General features: G+C 44.6%; 1 protein-coding gene across 3 annotated transcripts in view; it reads right to left on the bottom strand.

Moving 5' to 3' along the window:
* AOAH (acyloxyacyl hydrolase) overlaps window positions 1–20,773 on the bottom strand; it is a 189,698-nt gene that overhangs the window by 10,930 nt on the left and 157,995 nt on the right. For all 3 annotated transcript variants that reach the window (XM_069461844.1, XM_069461843.1, XM_069461845.1), the window contains 4 exons: window positions 13,608–13,780; window positions 6,029–6,087; window positions 5,890–5,949; window positions 4,205–4,301 (listed from right to left, as the gene is read on the bottom strand). In XM_069461844.1, coding sequence (XP_069317945.1) covers window positions 4,205–4,301; window positions 5,890–5,949; window positions 6,029–6,087; window positions 13,608–13,780 — 389 coding nt within the window. The remainder of the gene's footprint in view (window positions 1–4,204; window positions 4,302–5,889; window positions 5,950–6,028; window positions 6,088–13,607; window positions 13,781–20,773) is intronic.

Raw genomic sequence — 20,773 nt, 5'->3', positions numbered from 1 at the left:
AACAAAAGCATACAGAAAGAGATGGGATATTCACTTGCCACGTTTTGCAAGGGAGCAGGGCCGTGGGGGGCAGTGGGAAAAGTCCATGTTTTCTTATCACCATACTCTGGCAATTCTAAGTGATGTCAATGATAACATATTCTTCCCTGCCAGGAAACTGATTCCTCCTACCACTCACTCCTCCTCTACATTAGTAGGCTACTCCACGGTAGTCCAGCCTTTAAAACTGGCCACATAAAATAATATAATACGTATTTAAAAAAATGCCTCAAGTTTACCAAGGCTACAATCAGTCTATTTACAGTGGAAAAAGTCATCATCTTCTCACATGATTATTGTGTCTGCGAGAGCTGCTGGTCCTCACATGTATGTAGACATCAGGAGGGTAAAACTTAAAGGAAGCCTCAGTAACTCACAGGTAAGACTTTACGGTTTTATCTATATTGTGACTAGTGCTAGACAGAACGACTCTTTGTTTATCTCAGGATGAAATTCTGCTCTCTCAGGAGAAAAGTGATACTAGACACTGGTCATTATTTTTTCCTTGATTGATTTGAGAGTGGGAGGTCCAATCAAAGGTAACGTGGTAAGTTGATCAGTTTCCTTTCTACCTGGGGCCATAACTCAAAGTAGGCAAATGAATTTCTATTTGATTTCAGAAGCCCTGGATTAAATTTCTTGAATGACTATGAACAATCTGTTGGGATTTGGTGCATAACATCTTTTCTTTTCTTTTTTAAAATGTATTTTTTTTTAAATCTGTAAAGTGAAAGAAACTCTGCTAATCACCGGTTTTCCAAGATGCCAATAGGATAGTGAAGAATGGCTCATAAAATACTTGGTAGCTCTTTGACGGACAGCAACACTAGCGGATATTTATTTTAAAAAGAAATCTGCATTCTACTCAGCACCATAAGGTCTTTGGCCATCTTTACAAATGTATACATGGGGGGTGGGGTGCGCAGCTAAGAGCGAAATTTACTCCAATTGAGCTGTCTTGGAAGCTGAGGGCAGCTGGAGGTATATTTAAACTGTCAGAGTAAAAATGGCTTTGTCAGCCAAGTGGCATTTTCTTTCCTCTGTTAGAGAGGTGTGGCACAGACAAAGAAAAAGAACATCACCTGTTCAAGTTGGCATTTCCTGAAGGGAGGAAAAATCGCTGCCTCTGTTTAGTTCATAACCAGTTGGAAAATGAGTCAGCAAGAGACAAGAAGAGGCTTTGGAGGTGAGCAGTCATCTTTCAGTGCCAGATTGGAGCTGTCAGAGTGGAGGACAGATAGGTCTCGTGCGTACCCTCAAGTGACAGGGATCCTCGACTGTAATTTGCTCTGCCACAAGGATGTGAAGTTGTGAATTTCAGTAACATGAAAAATGAGGATATTTGTGATGCAATGGTCAGCTCCAATACAGTGCTGAAATGAGAGATTTTCAAGTGACTGTTAGGGCTGCAAATTTAGTAAGTGACTCTATGGGGTTTTTATTTCTGATAGAAGAAGATCACTTTTCTCCCTGCTAATGAGCTGCATTTTTAGCATATCATCTTCGAAGGAACTCAAAGGACTCCACAGGTCTGACTGACTGTGGCTGGGAGGTGGGCTGGACATCAGAAGTGAAGGAGCCACATTGATGATGGTGGTGGTGGAGGATGCCTGCTAAGAGTTATTGAGTCCTTACTACTTTACAAGCTTTGTTTCACTTAATCTTTACATAAACCCCATGGTCTAGTTATTTCTACTCTAGCTACAAGGAAACAAAGGCTGAGAGGTTAATTTGCTTGAGGTTACACGGCTATCTGGGTTGGAATAGGAACTCAGTTGGAATTCCTGGGCTCTGTCCACAGTAGCACATTGTCCCCACATGGGGTTGGTTTCCAGAAGGTCAAGCTGCCCAGGAACAGGAGGTTACCCATGGAGGTAGATCTAGGAGTGCATGATCCCTCCACCTACTCTGGAAAAGGCTAAAATTTCAAGTTAAAAATATTCTTTGCCTAAGTTTGGGCATAAGCTAAGAGATTACCACAGTTCCTGAAAACTAGAGTGAAATTCCAGCTCTTTCAGAAGTGGACATGGTGGCAGCTAGACATTGAGTGCAGGATGCTGTGTCAGATGTTCGTGTAGACAGGTCCCAAGGCACTGTTCCTCCGTCTCCACTCTCCCTCTCACTCACTGTGTCCATGTGTCTTCCCTTGCAGGGCCCCCACTAACTTCCTTGCATCAAAATGGGATCTTCAAGTTTATTTTAAAAAATGGCAGAAAATTACAAAATCAGAATTTCCTTGAACTGTTGATGGGAATTGCCAAGGAAAGAGAAATACCTAGGAGGTTTCTGCAAAGTTGATGTAGAATGTTTGGTTCGGTTTAACCGAACTTTTTGCTTTTTTACTGTATTTGTTGTTGCTGTGAGGATAAGAAAGGGCCAATGAGGCTCTGCTTCCAAGCATGTTAGTTGGCCAGTGGAATGCTGGTCGGTATTGGGTCAAAGATAAAGCTCTCCTCTCGGTACCCTCCATAGAGTTAAGGACTCCCCTGTTGTGTTGACAATTATATTCCCAGCACCTACACAGCTCCTGGCACACAGCAAGACTTAGTAAAAATCTGATGACTGACTGACGAAGCTCAGTCTCGGAGCATTATAGAACTCCATTTATTAAGCTTTAATGGGCATAGAGTGGATCTGTGGATTGTGTTTAAATGCAGATTCTGATTAGGTAGGTCTGGAGTGGGGCCTGGGATTCTGCATTTATAACTAGCTCCAGACAGTGTTGATTTTGCTTTTCCAGAACCACACACTGCCTAGCGTGGGTACGAGGGGAATAGTTCTGTTTCCTGGGTGCTGGCTATGCACTAGGCACAGCATATAGGGGGATGATGCATTATTTTGTATAATCATCACAAGATTTGCTAGGTAGATATGGTACCCCCATTTCCAGGTCTGGAAGGGGGGGTTTAGAAATTCTCAGAGAATTGCCTGCAGTCCCAGAGATAATAAATGACAGGGCTAGAGATCACTCTGAAAAATAAGAAAGTCCCATGTGAATGTTAGACATTATTATATTTTTAATAACTTTATCTATATTCAGGGTTGATGATGATCAAAGATCACTTGGTGGTGCATTTGTTTACACCAGGAATTCATTAATGAATCTTTCGCTCTGCATTTTAATGAGAGGTTATTTATCAAAATGTCTCCTGCCATGAAAGAAGTGTGTATCACCCAGGCAGAAAATCTGGTTAAGGGAGATCGGTCTTGTTGAAAAGATGTTCAGAATTGAACTACTAGAGTCTGTGATGCAAAACGTGCCAGCTAATGTAATATTTGATAATTCATGATGGCCATCTGCTCCATCCCAGATGCCTGAGCTGGGGGGATGGTGGGGGGGGGGGACAGAGATGATGAACTCTGAATGAGAAATTGTCCGTTCTTCACCTGCACCGTAAAGCTTTTCATTAGCTTCATTGCAGCTGGCAATCAACAGGGGCTTTCCTCTTGCATAAAAATTGCTTAGCAATGAAAATGAAGCTGGAAGGATTACAGTTAACAAATAATAATTTTTCAGAGTCAAGATAGAAAGGATAAATCAGTAGCTACGATAAGCACATGTGCTTTTGTGTGGCCTCTCAGCAGTGACTCGAGTGTTTGGACAGAATGCTAGAAGAGAAACTTGGTAACAGTCTTTTCAGAAAGCTGGGACATGGGTTTTTCACTTTGTCACAGGCAAGTCCTTCTGTCCCTCCCCTAGGGATTGGGATTGGGCTCATCCTGTGTGGGGTCTGGGAAACTGCCCTGCCACTGAGTCCCTGGGTAATTCAGTGCCACTGTGAGAGGCACCAGCTTATCCCTCATTTCTGTCGTATCCTTCTGTAGCCCATAGGTAAGCAGGGCGTTGCTAACCTGGCAAGAACAGGTTAGCTTCCATTAGCTTACTGCTTCCCAGCCCAAATCTCTTTCCAGCTGGTCACTGGCTCTATCGCTGCAGAGATTCTGAAATGACAGTGAAGTAAGGAGGTAACGCTGAGCCCCAACCTGCTCGGAGAGAGTCACACTTTCCCTTTTTCCACACCGAGAGCGATCAGTGTGTCAGAGCGGGCAGGAGTAACCCTGCCCAGTCCGCTGCCTGCTGGCTCATGGACCCGTTGCCCAGGCAGGCTCTAGACGGTAGCTGCTGCTTTGTCTTCTGTCAGTACCTATAAACCAAGCCACTTACTTTCTTGGAAGGCAAAATCCATGTAGAAAAGATCGAAGTTTGTAAATTTCTTGCTGGTTGCAATTTTTTTCAGTGTATTGGAGAGTTGTTCTGCTCTCTGAATACAAGGGAAACGGAGAATTCCATGAAACCCTGACTTTGACTTTAGTGAGATAATTCAGGCAGAACAAAGAAATCAATCAATCAATCAATCTTCCCCACCCCACTCCACTTTCATTTCTCCAAGTCATCAGCAGAGACCAGCTCTGCACATTAAGTTCTAGTCATTTTTTCATATGTTTATTGCCATTTGTCTGTCTTTTTTTTGAAAAGCTTCTGTTCATGTTTTTTTTTTTTTCCTTGCTGATTTGCTTGAGTTCTTTGTAGATAGATTCATATTAGCCCTTTATTGGATGTATAGCTTGTGAATATTTTCTCCCATTCTGTAGATTGTCTATTTGCTCTGATGATTACTTCCTTAGCCATGCAGAGCTTTTTAGTTTAATCAAATCCCATTTGTTTATGTTGCTGTTGTATAGCCGTGACTCAAGCATTACAACAGCCATCCATGTAACCAAAAACATTTGCACCCCCTTAATACTTTGAAATAAATAAAAAAGTTCTATTCATGTACAAATGGCCAATGAACATATGACAAATGTTAAAGTTCATTAGGAATCAAAGTAATGCAAATTAAAGTAATAAGATACTACTTTTCCACCCTTGAGATTGGCAAACATAACAATGACATCAGATGTTGTTATGGGTAGGTGAATGAGAATGTGATTAGTTTAACCTTACTAGAGAACAATTTGGCAATATGGATCAAATCTTTAAACATGGGCATACCTTTTGACCTAAAAATTTTTCTAGGAATTTGTCATGGAAATATAGATGTACACAAAGACGTACGGCTTCTTCATCACAATACTGTTAATATAGTGAAAAGTTGGGAACAACCTATATGTCCAACACCAAAGGATGAAATAAATCATATGTTCAGAATGTGTATGCTTTAAAATGGTTACAACATGATGATGTGGAGAAACAATTTATGAACGTTGAAAGGCGTAAGAGTGTATATTCTCATACCATATAGGCAAAAATCAAACATATTTACCTATGGAAGCGTAAACGGAAAGACATACACACATACTGACTTTGGCTGGTGGAATTTTTGGTGATTTCTATTATTGTTTGTGCTTTTTTGTGTTCTCAAAGTTTTTTTAAAATTGAAATGTACTTTTGTAAAAAAATTCAATAAATCTTTTACAAAGAGATCATTCACCATCTGTGAAAGATGTGCAACCCATTTTGCCTGAGCAATAGGTTCCCTCAGAGAAGGGAGAAAAGTCCTTATTTCCTCAGAAGAGCTCCAGACAGACACAGGGCTAACCTCGCTCAGTTCTCTCCACCAGAACAACTATGCTTAGGACCAGCTTATAAGTTGTGTGTACACACATGTGCATGCATGAGAGAAACATGCACACACAGAGACAGTGAGTGAGAGACACAGTAAAAGGGACAGACCCGCAGACAGGCAGAAGAGACAAGGCATGCCAGGTTCTCTGGGCTCCTCAAGCACCCTGGCAGTTTGGTCTTGTTATTCACCAGCTTGGAGAGCAACCCATTCCCAGTGAAAACCCTGCAGCAAACACAGGGAAGGAACGATCAAAGGTGGTATAAAAGGCCCGTGACGGTCATACCTCTGAAGTGAGAGTCCGGAGCGTCTTGTTGGAAGACATCCAGCCATGGCAGGGGCTGGCCTGAGAGCAGGAAAACACTTTGATTAAAGAGGAACAGTGATGGGTACCTGGGCCTTGGAGCAAGTCAGTGATTGCTCACCTGAAGGCAGTTCAGGAAGGAGTACATCTGTGCATAGGTCACGTCTTTATTTAGCTGGCCTGGAAAACAGAGAGGGCTGGTATGTCACGTGCACTTAGCTGTAGCAACATTTAGAGACACTTGGGGGTGACCCTGCCTCCCTTGCAGGAGGTTGCCACTTCCAGGGGACTGCCTTGATTTTCCATTCAGCATTGCTCTCGAGAACGCCTGTGCTGCCCTTCTTTCTGAGCTCCTAGAAATTCAGACTCAGGGTTGGGGAGAGGCCCTACGGAGTTTAGTCCCATGTAGAGTTCCTGGCATGGGCTAGGACAGGGCTGGAGGAGCTGGCTTCATCTGGACTCCAGGAAAAGGAATACAAGTACCCTACAGCTCCACATGGACCAGAATGCCTTGGACAAAGCGCTCTGCAGAGCAGTGACTCTCTCCTGGCAATGGTCGGAAATGCCAAGTTCCCATGGAGCACGGGGAGCATTTAAGGTGGCAGTTCACCAAATGCTCCTTTCCAAGTTTATGAAACACCCAGGTCTGACCCAATTGTCCCATGCTGAGGACCTGGCAGGACTTTCTAAGTATCTGAAGTTCTGCAGTGCCCTGAAGTTTGGGGAACTGATGGCTTCCAAAAATGCCCAGAGGATGGGGGAGGCTGGCACTGGATTAGGGGCTGCCCAGTGGATGTCTCATCTGAGCCCTAATTAGTGGATGTGTCCCACACTTAGTTTCGGTGCAGCTTCTAGAGGCACAGAAGAATGAAGAGGGGGTTCATCCAGTCTTTCCAAACATCCCCCAGATTCTACGGGGATTATTTCTTTTCTCTTCCAACACTCCTCTCCCACCGTCCTCCCGCACATCCACCCCCAGAGGCAATTCAGCTCTCAAGCTGTGCCTGACACACACAATCCAGGTCTCCCCAAATCTCAAGGGGGAATTAATGACGCTGTGTCCATTAACACTTCTCACACTCTGAAAAAATAAAGGAAGATAATAGGCCCTATCTCAGAGATTGAAGGTGATGGGACACAGTCTTATTTTTCACTTATACCTCCGATCATTTAGACCGAAAGATAGATTCAATTTTCTTGTCATAGAGGAAAAACATATTATCTCTCTGTGTGGGTGAGTAAATCGCAGTGGAAAGCCACAGGCTTATCACTGCCATTAAAGTCGCAGTGACCCGCCAGGCTGTCTTCAGCACAGGACTCTGCATCTTTGCGCTGCAGCTGAATCCCGAGCCCCTGGCTTCATCCTTGCTTTCGCGTTTTGGGCCCAACACGGAACCCCGAGCACCAGCTTTCCCCAAATTCCTGCTTCTACCCACTGAGGCTTTGGTCCCTCTTTTTTTATTTTGTGCTTTTTGTAATTTGTCCCCTTCCTGAATGTGCTTCTGCTCATCTCAGCCCACTGCAGAGACTCACACCGTCAACCTCTGCTCCCCAGTTTGGCTCCCCCAGGTGCCCGGATGACTTGGCTCCTTCTCGCGGAGGGACAGCCGCTGAGCCACCGAGTCGCAGCCTCTCCTATAAGCACCCTCTGTGAGGTCTTGCCTATCCCTTGGTGCTTGGCGGACACCTTACTTCTTTGCTGGGACTGGGCCTCATAATGGAACTGAGGTAGTGTGCTAGGGCCCTGCCACCCTGCTGGGCCCGACGTGTCCCCTCACCCTGAGGGGCAGCCTTTCTCTCTTTACCCTGCTCGGTGGCTGCAGCCTCTTCAACCTGAAAGGAGGTGGCTCCTTGTTTCTGACCAGGAGTAACACTCCTGCACCCTTCCCTCCCACCTGCCAGCCTGGATTGCTGTGCTGTGCGGAGGGGTTGGGATACTGGGACCCTAACAGCTGGCTGCCCCTCAAAGTGAGGCCATCTCAGCCTCTGTCCAGCCTGCCATACTCCCTCTTCCTGCTGTCCTCCTGTGAGGGCCAGCACACCTCAGAAGGAGACCATGAGGTGCACCCTCCTTCCAGACCCTCTGCGATCCCTTCCCCTGTTCCCCCCGTCTCTCTGCCATTCTGGCACTGGCTGCAGTTGGGCCCGTTGGTAAAGGAAAAATCCTCAGTGTGAAGCACTAGGTCTGCTGAGAAGGATGAGGGCACATTAAGTGTAGTTAGTCGGTAACTGCAACAGGGATAACGAGGTGGACTCCCTTCTCTCGGTATTTCTGCCTGTTAGAGGGAGGGCGACTCTGCTCACGGGCAAGATTGTTAGGAGCACCTGTGATGGGCTTAAAGAAAGGGAAGTGGGAAGGTGGTTCTTATGCTTTCTCCCCTCACTGGCACTATCAGTTGATCACTCACTCTTTCTTTTTTAGGCATTACCTATTATCCCTTATTGTTTTGACGTAATTTTTGCACATTGAGTAGCCCTGGCATAAAGACCGATCCCGCCTGTATGGGGTACATGCAAAGAGGTGTGTCCGTGACCACCTGGTCAGAAAGTCAATCTGGTTAAGAAAGCTGATCAAGAATGCCCCAGGGGCAGGTCAGGAGGACTGTCCCATAGTGGCCAGGAATTGTCAAGGGCTGAGGAGCAATCTGTGTGTGTGTGCATGCACACGTGTGCATGTGTGTGTGCATGCACCTGTGTGCACACGTGTGTGTGGCTGGGGGCCAGTGGGCTGACCCAGTGCATGCCATGAGCTCCCTCTGCAGAGTTGAGGTCATATTCTTCCCCAGCTGGCTGGAGTGGCAGTTTGTGTCTCAGCAATCTGTAAGTTCTTTAGGGCAGGGTCTTTGGTATTTATTCAATGCTGGGAACACAATTGAAACCTTAGGTATCATGAAAGCTTAGTACCAACAAAAATCAGTCACACCTCCATGAAATACCATCTGAATGCATTAAAACCACACTAATTCAGATGGGGAGAAAGCTAGTAATAAAATATAAACTACCCATGGAATACTACTCAGCTGTAAGGAATGATGAAGATACGACATCTCTACGGTTCTCCTGGAGAGAGTTGGAACCCATTATATTAAGTGAAGTATCCCAAGAATGGAAAAACAAGCATCACATGTACTCACCATAAAATTGGTTTCCTTGATCATCACCTAAATACAAATCTGGGAACGACACCAATTGGACATCAGACTGAGGTGGGGGGTGGGGGAGGGGATGGGGGTATGCCTACACAATGAGTGCATTGCGCACAGTTTGGGGAGCGGTAACACTTGAAGGTGCTGACTCGGGAAAGGGGGGGTGGGGAAAAATATGAAACTATTGTTTTTAACTTGCACTGTTCACTTAATAATTTATCATGAATATTTCTCATATTATTTCATATCATTGTACAAGAAATAATGTATACATTATGAGGACATACCGTATCTAACAAGATATACTGTTAGACTCTTTGATTCTGTAAAATTAAATTGAAAAAAAAAAAAGAAAAAGAATGGGTAATATTGGTACACTGTAGTCACCAGTGAATATGGTTCATAGGTTTGGTTGAAAAATCCAAGTTCTATCCTAAACTGTTACTATTTCATTATCACGGTTATATTATAGGAAATGAAGGAGCTAAATGACCTTGTTTAATGTTCATAGCAGAGCCAGAAGTAGCAACTCCATCTTATATAAAAGTATCTATATAATTATAAAAGTCAGAAAAGTCATTAGAAATTATATTTCTATATAAGAAATTTTCCAGCAGAAACTTTCCCAGGTTTCTGTTCTTATACATACTAAATAGAAGTAGATACCTTAGTTTTTGGCAGAGAGAAGTGAAAGAAGGGGGAAGAATGTGTGAATTGCCAAATAAAGCTCAAGCCCTGAAAAAGTCATTTCTATTATTTGTTTCTGTTGAGAATCAGTTATCAGGGATATGATGATTTCTTCTGGAATTATAATTAAAGAAAGAAAAAAAACCCTAAAAAAAAAAAAAAAAAAACTACGAGGTATTTTAAAAAGACATTTGGTTTCAAGTTTAAGAGTAATTGGGGCAAAAGTAAGTTTCTGCTGCAGCTGTTGTTGTTGTTGTTGTTTTGTGGCAGGGGTCCTTCAGGGAGGGCTGACTTGCAGACTCATTTGTAGTCAGCAATCTCCGACTCCCTAACCACAGTCTACCCTTTGGACAGCTCCCAGAATGCCCATGGCCTGCGTCATCGTCATTGCCACTTGTCAGGCTCTGTGTGCTATTTTCCTCTGTGGAGTTGTCTTTGTCTCTTTCCTGTGAGGACAGGGACTCCCTCTATATCATCTTAACCCACAAGCAGAGAACAGGCATTTCAGACAGACTCCTGGAACGACTGCCTTCCTCACAGACTACGGCTGAGAGGACTCATGACGGGCTGAGCTTGACTTTTCTCAAAAGATCTGCGTAAGTAGAATCCTAATGCGTGAGGCTTGCTCTCTGGTAATGCCTCACAAAGACAAGAAACTCTCCCCAGGAATTGTAATGACTGGCAGAGATTGTGGGGTGTCCCAGCCCTTGGCAGCCGGTCAGTGACTGGGTAGTGACTCACAAACACAGTTGAAGAGCAGAGGTGCTGGGGTGGGGTGGGGTTCATCACTCTCCACTCCCTGGCAGGTATGAGACGGGCACCTGTGCTCATCCTGGGCCTCCATTACCTGCTGGTTTCACTCTATGGCATTGAGCCTTTCCTTTGCTGAATGGTCAGGCTGACTTCCTGCCTGTCTTGCTAAGGGCAGGCGAGGCAGCAGACAATGTCTCACAGACCAGGAGCTTCGCCTCAACCCCTCTGCTCCCGGAACTCTTTCCTACTCCTTAAGAGGTGGCCGCAGTCTAGAGATTACCATCACCATGCATCTAGGCTCAAATACAGAAATAAAGGGAACTCCCCCACTCCCCAGCTGTTTTCTTTGCTTGCAAATCCCTCATCCCAGAGCCCTGGGAATCAGACTCGAGTGTCCGGCTGTTGACTAAGATGCGATCTATTCTAACCTAGACAGAGCAACCGAACCCTGGAGGCTGGTCCAGCATTGACCTTGCTTCCCTGCTGGTTCACGTCTGCTGGGAATGAAGGTGCAAGGATGGGGTCTGGAGTGGGAGCAGTGGAAGAGAGACAGCGCAAGGCAGCGGCCCTCTCTTCGAGTCTCTCCTCCTGTGTGAGCTGTGAGCCCTGCAACGGAGGAATGGGGAAGCTGGAAAAATCCCTCCTACTTCCCCAGTCTTTCTAGGAAGGACCCTGATGCTTCGTTGAGAAATTCATAATTTATTTCCCATGGCAACCAGGCAGCAGGGATAATTTGGGATGTGAATAATTACTTTAAAAACATTAAACGAATTTTTAGATGGTTTCAACTTTCTCCCTGATGAGATTTTTTTTCAAAACTAGGGTTGTTTATACAGAACAAACTTGTTCCACCTTTGCCTTCTTCCTTTTCCGTGCTGTTAAATGCTAGCATGTGATTTGTGGCCAGAGAGAAGCCACTTGGGGAGCACAAGGCAAAGCCTAGAGCAGAGTTTCTCCATTTCGGCACTACTGGCATTCTTGGTTGTGGGGCCGTCCTGCGTACTGTAGAAGGTTTAGCGACATCTGTGGCCTCTACCCACTAGATGCTAGCTGCACCATCCCCCACCCCCAGGTGTAATAACGGGGCATAGGGGTGTGGGTTGCCCTCAACTGAGAACCACTGACCTACAGAATCCAGAAAAGTAGATGATGAATCCCCAAAACACCTTCTTTCCTTCCCTTCTCTCCAAATCTCATGGAGTCACTATTATATACCACGGTCAAATCAAGTGAATTGCATGGCATCTCGGAAAGAATTTATGGAGGCTGTCTAACCAGAGTTCACGAAAAGAGAATGGGATTTGAAATCAGAAAACTCAGAGTCAAATCCCTGTTGGTGTGATGAAGTAAATTGGGAGCACACGGCCCCTGCCCCCAACTCCCCCCAAGCATTTCTTAGCATGGGAGAAATTTAGCAATCTGGAAGAATCTGTTGGGACAGATGTATCCAATGGCTCAAAGAGACATTCTTAGCCCAAGTTGTCTTTTATACTTGCAAGGAGCTCAGAATGGAGCGGAGTTCTCTTGCGTGTGATTATATTATGAATACTGTTTCTCAGGGGCACAGTCAAAGTTGCATGAACAGGAAGAATACGCTTTCCTCCGGTGAGGCTGGACAGTGTTTTGCTTGGATAATAATATTTGTAATACACTTTAGTAACTCAAGGGGAAAATGACTTCAGCCTCATTGATGAGAAGCCTGGAACCTGGGCATCTGTCATCACCCCCCGTCCTCCGCCACCCAGTGAAGAGATCAGAGCCCCCTGAGAGCTGGTTGAAAGGCCCCTACTCTTTTCTCATGAGGGGAGGGGTGGATTTTCTGATGGAGAAGCCAGGGGCTTGGCTTACCCAGGGACTGCAGTCAAGGGAAATTTGAAAAGATACTCACCAGGTTATTCATGCAAGGGAAAGCTCTTGATGGCATTGAGTGTGACATCTGGCTCTCCACCCACACCCCCGAAGGGCACTAAGGAATGAGTTTCAGATCTTTGAATTGCTCACCTGACTCCTAAGAAGGTGCTTGGACCCCCAGGCACATTTTAGCTTGGGTTGTTCTCAGGAAGTGGTAGGGTAATTCCAGGGACAGGGCAGCCTCTGCTTCGTGACTGACTGGAGCAGGTGACGTCAATATGGGTCTGAGGGAAGGGTACCCAGGCCTCTCCTTGTAGAGGCTCATCAGCGAGGCCTGAGGTTGGCACTCCCTGCTCCTCTTCTCTGCCTAATTCTCCTCCTGTGACACTTATCACCCTCTGACATACTTTTGAGACTCTCTCCCACTGGAATATAAACATTATGTGGGCAGGAATCTAGGATTACTGTGTTCATTGCTGGTTTCCTGTACCTACAACAGTTCCTGGCACATAGTAGGTGCTTAATAAATATAGTCTCTTTTGAAATACAGGAAGCAGAGCCCTGCTACCCCCAGCTTGAATATATAATGAGTGATGCAACATTTGGCAAGCTACCTAACCTCTCTGAGCCTTAGCTTTTTCATCTATGAAGTGGAATTACCATAGTTAATGAAACCATCTATCTCACGGGGCAGTTTTAAGGATCAGCGCGCAGCCCTTCCTAAGGTGAATTACTGCCACTTTGACATTGTTTGCATGGTATCTAGAATGTTAGAGCTTCCATTAGAAGTTTCTGGGACCTTTAAAGCCTTTTAGAGCAAGCTACCCCAAGATTAGTGTAGAAGCAGAAAATGAGCAGGCTGGAGGACTGTGTTCTAGAGAATTCTCACTGGCTAACAGGAGGCTACTCACCACTGAGGTTGGGAGAAACCCCTCCCTTTGATGCTCCCTGTTTCATGTTTGGGCTTCCTTAGCACATTCTGCAATTCACCTTCTGCTAAAGGAGTTTCCTGATTTAAACCCTTATCTTTCAGTTTTCCCTAATTCTTAATTAAATACTTCTGCCCTTTTTGGCTTTGGATTTGATTCTGCCGTCCTCTGAATAATGACCTTCAGATACTACACCTGACACTTCCCTTCACCAGCTCCGACCCATGTTCTCTGATAGCATTTTAGGCATCTTTCTACGTGGTTTGAACTATGAATACATTGAACTATATACACATTGACATTGTTAAAGAATAAAATATCTTCAAACTGATACCAAGAGGATGATATCTGTCGTGCAAATTATCCCAGAGAAAGGTTCCATCTGGCAAGCCATAAAAGACAACGTGGCTGCCATTGGGCAGGTGGGCGTTGAGGTATTTCAGAGTCTCCATGACATTGGAGTACAATTTCTCAGGAGTGGTCATGGCCGGAACTGGATCAGCCTTCCTGTTGGTAGAAGAAAAAGAATATCTTAGTTGATTGTAAAGACAGATGCATGCAGCTGCATGCAAATATAAGATACACCTCCACTCCCCACAGGCATACACAGACAGTGTGGTAGTTATTGGTGCTATCTGCAAAATATTCCTGGTTTTCCACCTTTCTGGCACATGGTCAAACTGTACTTCCTGACTCCTTTGCTGTTGGGTGGACCATGTGACTGGTTCTGGCCAATGAGCTGTGAGCAGAAGTGACGTGTCATGTTTGGTGGTGACAGAGGCTTTAGAATATTCTTTTTCTTTGCCATGGGTACAGGCAATGTTCTATATAGCTGCTTCACCAATCTGAGTCCAGGAACATAGTCCTGTGCTGATCCTTGATGGACAAATAGTGTGAGCTAGAAGTAAACATCTGTTGCTTTTTAGTGCTAAGGTTTTAGAGGCTGTTTGTTCCTGTAGCATAACCTTCCTATCCTGACTTACACACAGTTAATGAAAACAAAGGGATTCAGTATCGCTTACAGTTATTTGACACTTTAAGATCTGTAACTTGGTCTTTATAGCTTTTCCCACATATTACAGTTTGGGAAACAGAATCTCACTGAGAAATAAAGTTGTATTATGTGTCCACACTATATCTTGCTTTTTATCCTTCAGTTTCTACACTAAATTTGGACTTTCATGCATTTCCTGATAGACTACTATTCCAGGCTACACCCCACGACAGCATTTGCCAACAAACAATTCCATTTGGCATCACTGTCCTTATGTAGCAGTGCTTGTGCTCTATAGAGGATATTCGAATTTTTAAGTTATAGTTTCTTTTATTTCATAAAAGTCAATAGAACAGAAAAAGAAAGTGCTGAAAGTAATTATAAGAAGGACAGGCCTAAAATCAAAGCATTTTAAGACAAAAGTGGAAATGATAAGTGAACTGAAAGTAGCAAACCTTTAGCCACCATCAGACATTCATTAAATTTAAGCTGATTGACTTCTTTTCATTTGGTTTGGAAAAGAACAGAAGTAAGAAATGTGCAAAATACTAGGAATACATCATTTGACATTATGTTAAAAATGTATTTTATTTATTTAAAGTTATATTTAAAAGGCAAGGTGTAAACAGGGATGCTAGAATATTTTTTGGTGTTAATATATGTCTATTATTGTTCATTTTTTGTGCAACAGACTTTTGTACATGCTTTCAGGATCATACCAAATTTGAATGAGGATACTAACCTGCATTAACCTGGGAGTAGAATACCGAATTCTCTAAGGTTTCCATCTACTCTGTAGGCTCTAAACTGCCTGCTGTCAACCTCAACAGAATGATGCTATAGAGCTGTTTTCTATTTTGTGTACTTAAAATTACAAATTTACCTAATGATCATATAGCAGGTCGAATAGTGTCCCTCAGAATGTGACATTATTTGAAAATAGGGTCTTTGCTGATGTAATTAGTTAAGATAAGGTGATAATGGATTAGGGTGAGCCTTAAATTCAATGACTAGTGTCCTTATGAGAAGGCGAGGTGACACACAGACACTCGAGGAAGACAGCCATGCGCAGATGGAGGCAGAGATCAGATCACGCTGCCATAAGCTACAAATGCTGAAGATGGCCCTGAGCTACCAGAAGCTGAAAGAGAAAAGGAAGGATTTTCCCCTGGAGCTCAGAGGCAGCAGGGCACTGCTGACACCTTGATTTTGGACTCCTCTTCTCCAGAACTGTGAGAGAATAAATTTCTGTGTTTCAAGCCACCCAGTTTGTGGTACTTGGTTATGCCAGCCCTAGGGAACTGAATATAGATTGCAAACCAGGCCGGGCGCGGTGGCTCACGCCTGTAATCCTAGCACTCTGGGAGGCCGAGGCGGGTGGATCGCTCAAGGTCAGGAGTTCGAGACCAGCCTGAGCAAGAGCGAGACCCCGTCTCTACTAAAAATAGAAAGAAATTATATGGACAACTAAAAATATATATATAGAAAAAATTAGCCGGGCATAGTGGCGCATGCCTGTAGTCCCAGCTACTCGGGAGGCTGAGGCAGGAGGATGGCTTGAGCCCAGGAGTTTGAGGTTGCTGTGAGCTAGGCTGACGCCACGGCACTCACTCTAGCCTGGGCAACAAAGTGAGACTCTGTCTCAAAAAAAAAAAAATAAAAAAAAAAAAATAGATTGCAAACCAGGAACAGTAAGTCCATCACCCAGAGGCTGGACCCGGGGCATAAGTGATATGGGAAGAGGGGACAGAAAGAGGCTCCTGGGGAGCCACTATTCTCCCTTTTAGGGGAGCTCCTAAATGGACATTGGCACTGTCTTTTTGGAAGGCAATTTTTCAAAATCTATCAAAATTTCAAGGTGGCTTAATTTTTGACCTTGAAATTTCACTTTCAGGAAGTTATCCTGTAGTAACATTTCTACAAATCTGCAAAAATATAGATACAAGTATTGTGATATTGCTTGGAATAGTGTGAAACTGGAAAAAGCTAAAAAGGCTAGATACATACATCATGTACATCCATGTAATAGAACTCTATACAGCATTAAAAAGGATGAAATAACTAAATATAGTTGGTGGTTGCACATTGTACTAAATGCCACTGAATTGTTCATTTTAGAATGATTAATTTTATATTATGTGAATTTCACTTCAATAAAATAAAAAAGAACAAAATAATTTGTATGTGTTCATGTGGAGAGATGGCTAAAAAGTATTGTTGACTTCAGAGAACAAACTGTAGAGCAGTATGCATAATCTTATTTCATTTCAATGACTATTAAAATCTTTAAGTTAGAATTTGGCTATAAAAATCTGGATGTAAATACATCAAACTGTCAGTATTGGAGCGGGATGGTGGCGGGTGGGGGTGGTAGGGAGCGATTATGGGGATACTTTCACTCCGTAAGTCCTGTATTATTTGAACTTTTCACAATAAACATTATTTTGTAACCAGAGACACAGATTCCCATATCATTTTTATTCCTCTTTCTAAAGTGAGGGAAAAAACTGGACCCCATTTAAGCTTTGATGGGAGGGGCAGAAAACACTATAATTTTATGTCATTTCTCCTCCACTTATTTGAAGTAGTCAAATAAAATCACCTTCCAAATTGGCCACTATCCAGAAGGTCGTGAGGCTGAACATGGGCATGAGGGTCACATGGGCCAATCTGTGGCCAGCAACATGTCCCCACACAGAAGAAGAGGCAGCACAAGCCTGGTGTTTTGGGGGTGACCAGTAGGATGTTAGCTGTGGTTGGTGTCCATGCTTCTACACTGTGTAATGGGTTGCTTGGACTTTCCTAAGGGGGAAAAATATTAATAGATGTCTGATTTTACAAAACCTCAGCATATAAGACTGCATGCTAAATTCATGTTTTTTGTTGCCATGAAAAAAAATGATACTACTTTTTGAATAAAAATCTCTCTAACTTGCATAAAAACACTCACAGGGATTTGAGACTACGTTGCCCTCCTACTGGGGGCAGGGGTGAGGTAGGGGCTCCAGCATGATCTGTATATGAGCAGAAGCAGTGCTTCCTAGAAGAATTCCCATTTGTAAAGGGAATTTAGGCTGCCTTGTGGGTTTATGCCGATCAAGAGAACACACCCAGAGTAACCAGGTTTTATATTCACTGTGTGTTTGAAGTGTGACAGCAAGGGTGAAGTGAAAGGCAAGTTGGGAGTCTATATCCCATCTTTTGTCATTGGCAAAGTTCACACACACTGCCTATTAACTCTGGCCTTGCCACATTCTTTTTTTTTTTTTTTTTCCTGCTGATCCAACAGCACTCTGGCACAAAGCAATTATGCTGAGCTAATACTCTCCAACCACATAAAGGCAAGATGAATCAAGATGGAGCAAAGTTTCCCAAACTCCCCACTGAATGATTATTTTTTTTGGTTAGAGACACAATCCTGAAGATAAAGAGTCTGAGCTAATTTGTACCTATGAAACGGCACCCACCAATTAAGTAAGCATAATCAAATGGGCTAATTGTCAGGTGAAATCCAAATGGAAGCCTTGGTGTTGCTACTGGAACATTCTCCAGTCATCTTTGTTCCATCTTGCATGGCTACATCATTTGCACATGTGCATTGTCAGTTAAATCCTTTAATGTGCATAGCAAAATCAACCAATTCTTAAATCAGGCAAAGGCCAAAGGATCTATGTGACAGGTGGTGGGTCACCCTTTCCAGATGCCATGGAAGGTGCCTTCCAACTTCTGTCCCTGAAAAATTCTCAGTGCCATTTTGATCTGTGTACTCTTTCTCCTCTGTTGAGTTTTGGGAGGACTTAGTGTTAATATTTTGGGGACCAAAGAACCCTAGTCATTTGGGAACTATCTCCTAGGTCTCTCTAGTGTCTTCCAAAGGTGGAATGGCTGAGATGAAGGCACTTTACCCTTTTCAACTCAGGTGTTTGGGCCACCTGCCTCCCTGGGTTTGCCTGGCTGCCCCGGAGCCCTGGCACCCCTCCTCACACACTGGCAAGCTCACCCCAGACACCCAGATGGTGGGTGCGGGGTCAGTGGGTGAGTGCCTAGCTAACAGAGAAGAAATGTGAAAACGAGCCTGGGGACGCGCTGGACACACCAGGGAAAGTAATGAGAGAGAAGTTGGAGCCCGATGACATGCTCTCGCACGTGTCAGGAACACATGGCTGGGCTCGGAACAGATGAAGAGCCTCACGCCTGAGGGTGTCTCCAAAGCCCGTCCCGTCCTAATGAATTGTGTCTGATGATGCAAAATAAGCTCTTTACTTGGGTGCAGGGCTGGCCGGGATCATTTCATTTCCCTGGCAGGCAGGCCGGCCAGATTTTACCTGGCTGATGCCAGAGAGGTGCCCCCTCTCATGGAAGAAGGGGAACAGCCTCTGCAGGAAAATCAGCTTCCCAGAACCGGAGCTAAAGCCCAGAGACCTGCCGTGATTGCACACTCAGACCTCAGTCACAGCCAGCTTTCATGTTTTTGAAACATCCAGGTAAGAGGGTTGAAGCCCTTCTCTTCATGTCATTTAGTTGTGCTCACATCACTGGGCTCCCGTCCATCCTCTCAAAGAGGCATCTTGACCCAGACCGGGAATGGAGTGGGGACTCCCATATTAGTCCATGCATACAGATACATTAAAAGTCCCTTAAAAGTGGGTGTGTCCGGGGACATGCTGGCTGGTTGGAAATTCCTTATCATTACCTTTGCCACCCGTGCCTCTGACTGAGGGGGCTGGGAGAGAAGATTCCTCTGGGCAGCAGGAGTTCTGTCCATTCCCTCCCCTGCTGATTTTTCTACCACCTGAATGGGTAGCACGGATTGTTTCCCACTGGTCCAGGCTCCTTGGGGGCTGTGACCCGTCAACACCATGGCTGGCTTCCTCTTAATGCCGTGCTGGTCGGCTGCTTTGGTGTAACCTGAAGCATCAGCATTGCGGGACAAGAAGGGCTGGGGGCAGGAGGCAGCCACAGACAACATGTATGGGTGGTCCCGGCTCTCTCCACTAGATGAAAAACATTCAGTTTGTAATTTCTATATCTATTGTAAAAAATGGAATCATGTCAATTAATGTGGCTAGTGTTAGATGCTTGTATAATTTGATCACATTTCCAGCAATTACAATGCTCTTTTCAAGGATGTCACGGTGGGATGCTGGGGAAGGGTTGTCATTGGCCTTTATGATTTGATGTCCTGAGGCCATTCCCAGTTCCCACTGTTGTCCCTGATACCTAAAGGTTCTGCTGCCGTAGCTCACCCACATCTGCTCTGTTTCCAGGAATTTTTCTCCTTCTATGTCACTCACATTATATAGCTTTTGAGGGCATCGTGAGACGAAAAGCCCGAGGAAGCTGAGTTAGCTTAAATAATATTGAGTAGGTTACAATGAGACAGTTAGGTTCTCTGTATGACCTTTCTTCTTGAATTCCTGATGCTAAAAGCTATCTTCTGACTGTGACCTTCATTCATGTAACAAGTATTTATTGAGTAACTACTTGAGTTTAGAAATGTGAGAAGGAAGCACATCAATGCATTATTTCAGTAAGAGCTAGCATCATCACAACAAAAAGGAAAGAAAAAAGTCAAGCAGATATCCTAAAACTTCTTCTAGGACAGACTTATGTAACTCCTTGCTGGCTTGAGCTTTTTATAAAATCTCTTTGCTCATTTTGGGATTTCTACTCCACCTTGACATTCTGGCAGATGGGGAGGTAGAGTGGCCATCTGTCTTTATTTTTTTAACCCCTCCACAGGACGTCGCAAAGTGGGCACCACAGGGACATCCCACGCAGCCAGCTCTGTTCTTTCACCCAAATGCTTGCTGCTTCTCTGCCCAGTTCGCTGGCAGGGGAGAGGCTGGCACGGGTCTCTGGCTGACGTGTGCCTGCCCTTTGGCTCTTTGGAAATGGAAAAGTAGGACAGGGCTGGAGGGCCTCTGGGTAAGCAGGTTGTGCTGGAAAAAGACAGTTTCAGGGATTTTGGCTTTTGGAGTTACAGCCTCTTTTTGCACATGTTCTTTACTCTGTATAACCAGTTTGCTATCTGTCCCCCTCTGGAAGGACGTGACCCGGCGGCTGGAGGAGCACTGGCTGGCCTGATCATAGGTTTGCTCTGTTTCATGGGGGAGAGGGGCACAGTCTGGGAGCTTCGGGGCTGAAGCATGATTCGTCTCCTTCCATAGGCTCCTTGAGGTCAGGGACTGTGGCCTCTTTGCCATTGCATTCCAGAGCCTGGCATGTGCTTGGCATATCATGGGTGCTCAATACATACTTTTTAAAAAGTGAATAAGTAAAAGAAAGCAAATAAGGCATGCAGCCTTGTCCGACGTGGGGTTCTGGGCAGAGCAGTAAAGCAGCCTGAGGACGGCAAGGCAGTACCCGGCGCATCAGTATCTCTGGATCACAGCGTGGCATCTCTTTCCCTGAACTCGCTCCACTGATTATGTCTACATCCCCTGCACCTCAGAGTCCTGTCTGCAAGGGGAGACACACTTTGATACCATTGAACTTTGTTTTCA

This window comes from Eulemur rufifrons, chromosome 29, assembly GCF_041146395.1.
Source record: "Eulemur rufifrons isolate Redbay chromosome 29, OSU_ERuf_1, whole genome shotgun sequence".
Lineage (NCBI taxonomy): Eukaryota > Metazoa > Chordata > Mammalia > Primates > Lemuridae > Eulemur > Eulemur rufifrons.
The sequence above is the reverse complement of the archived record's forward strand: the minus strand, read 5'-3'. Positions and strand labels throughout refer to the sequence as shown.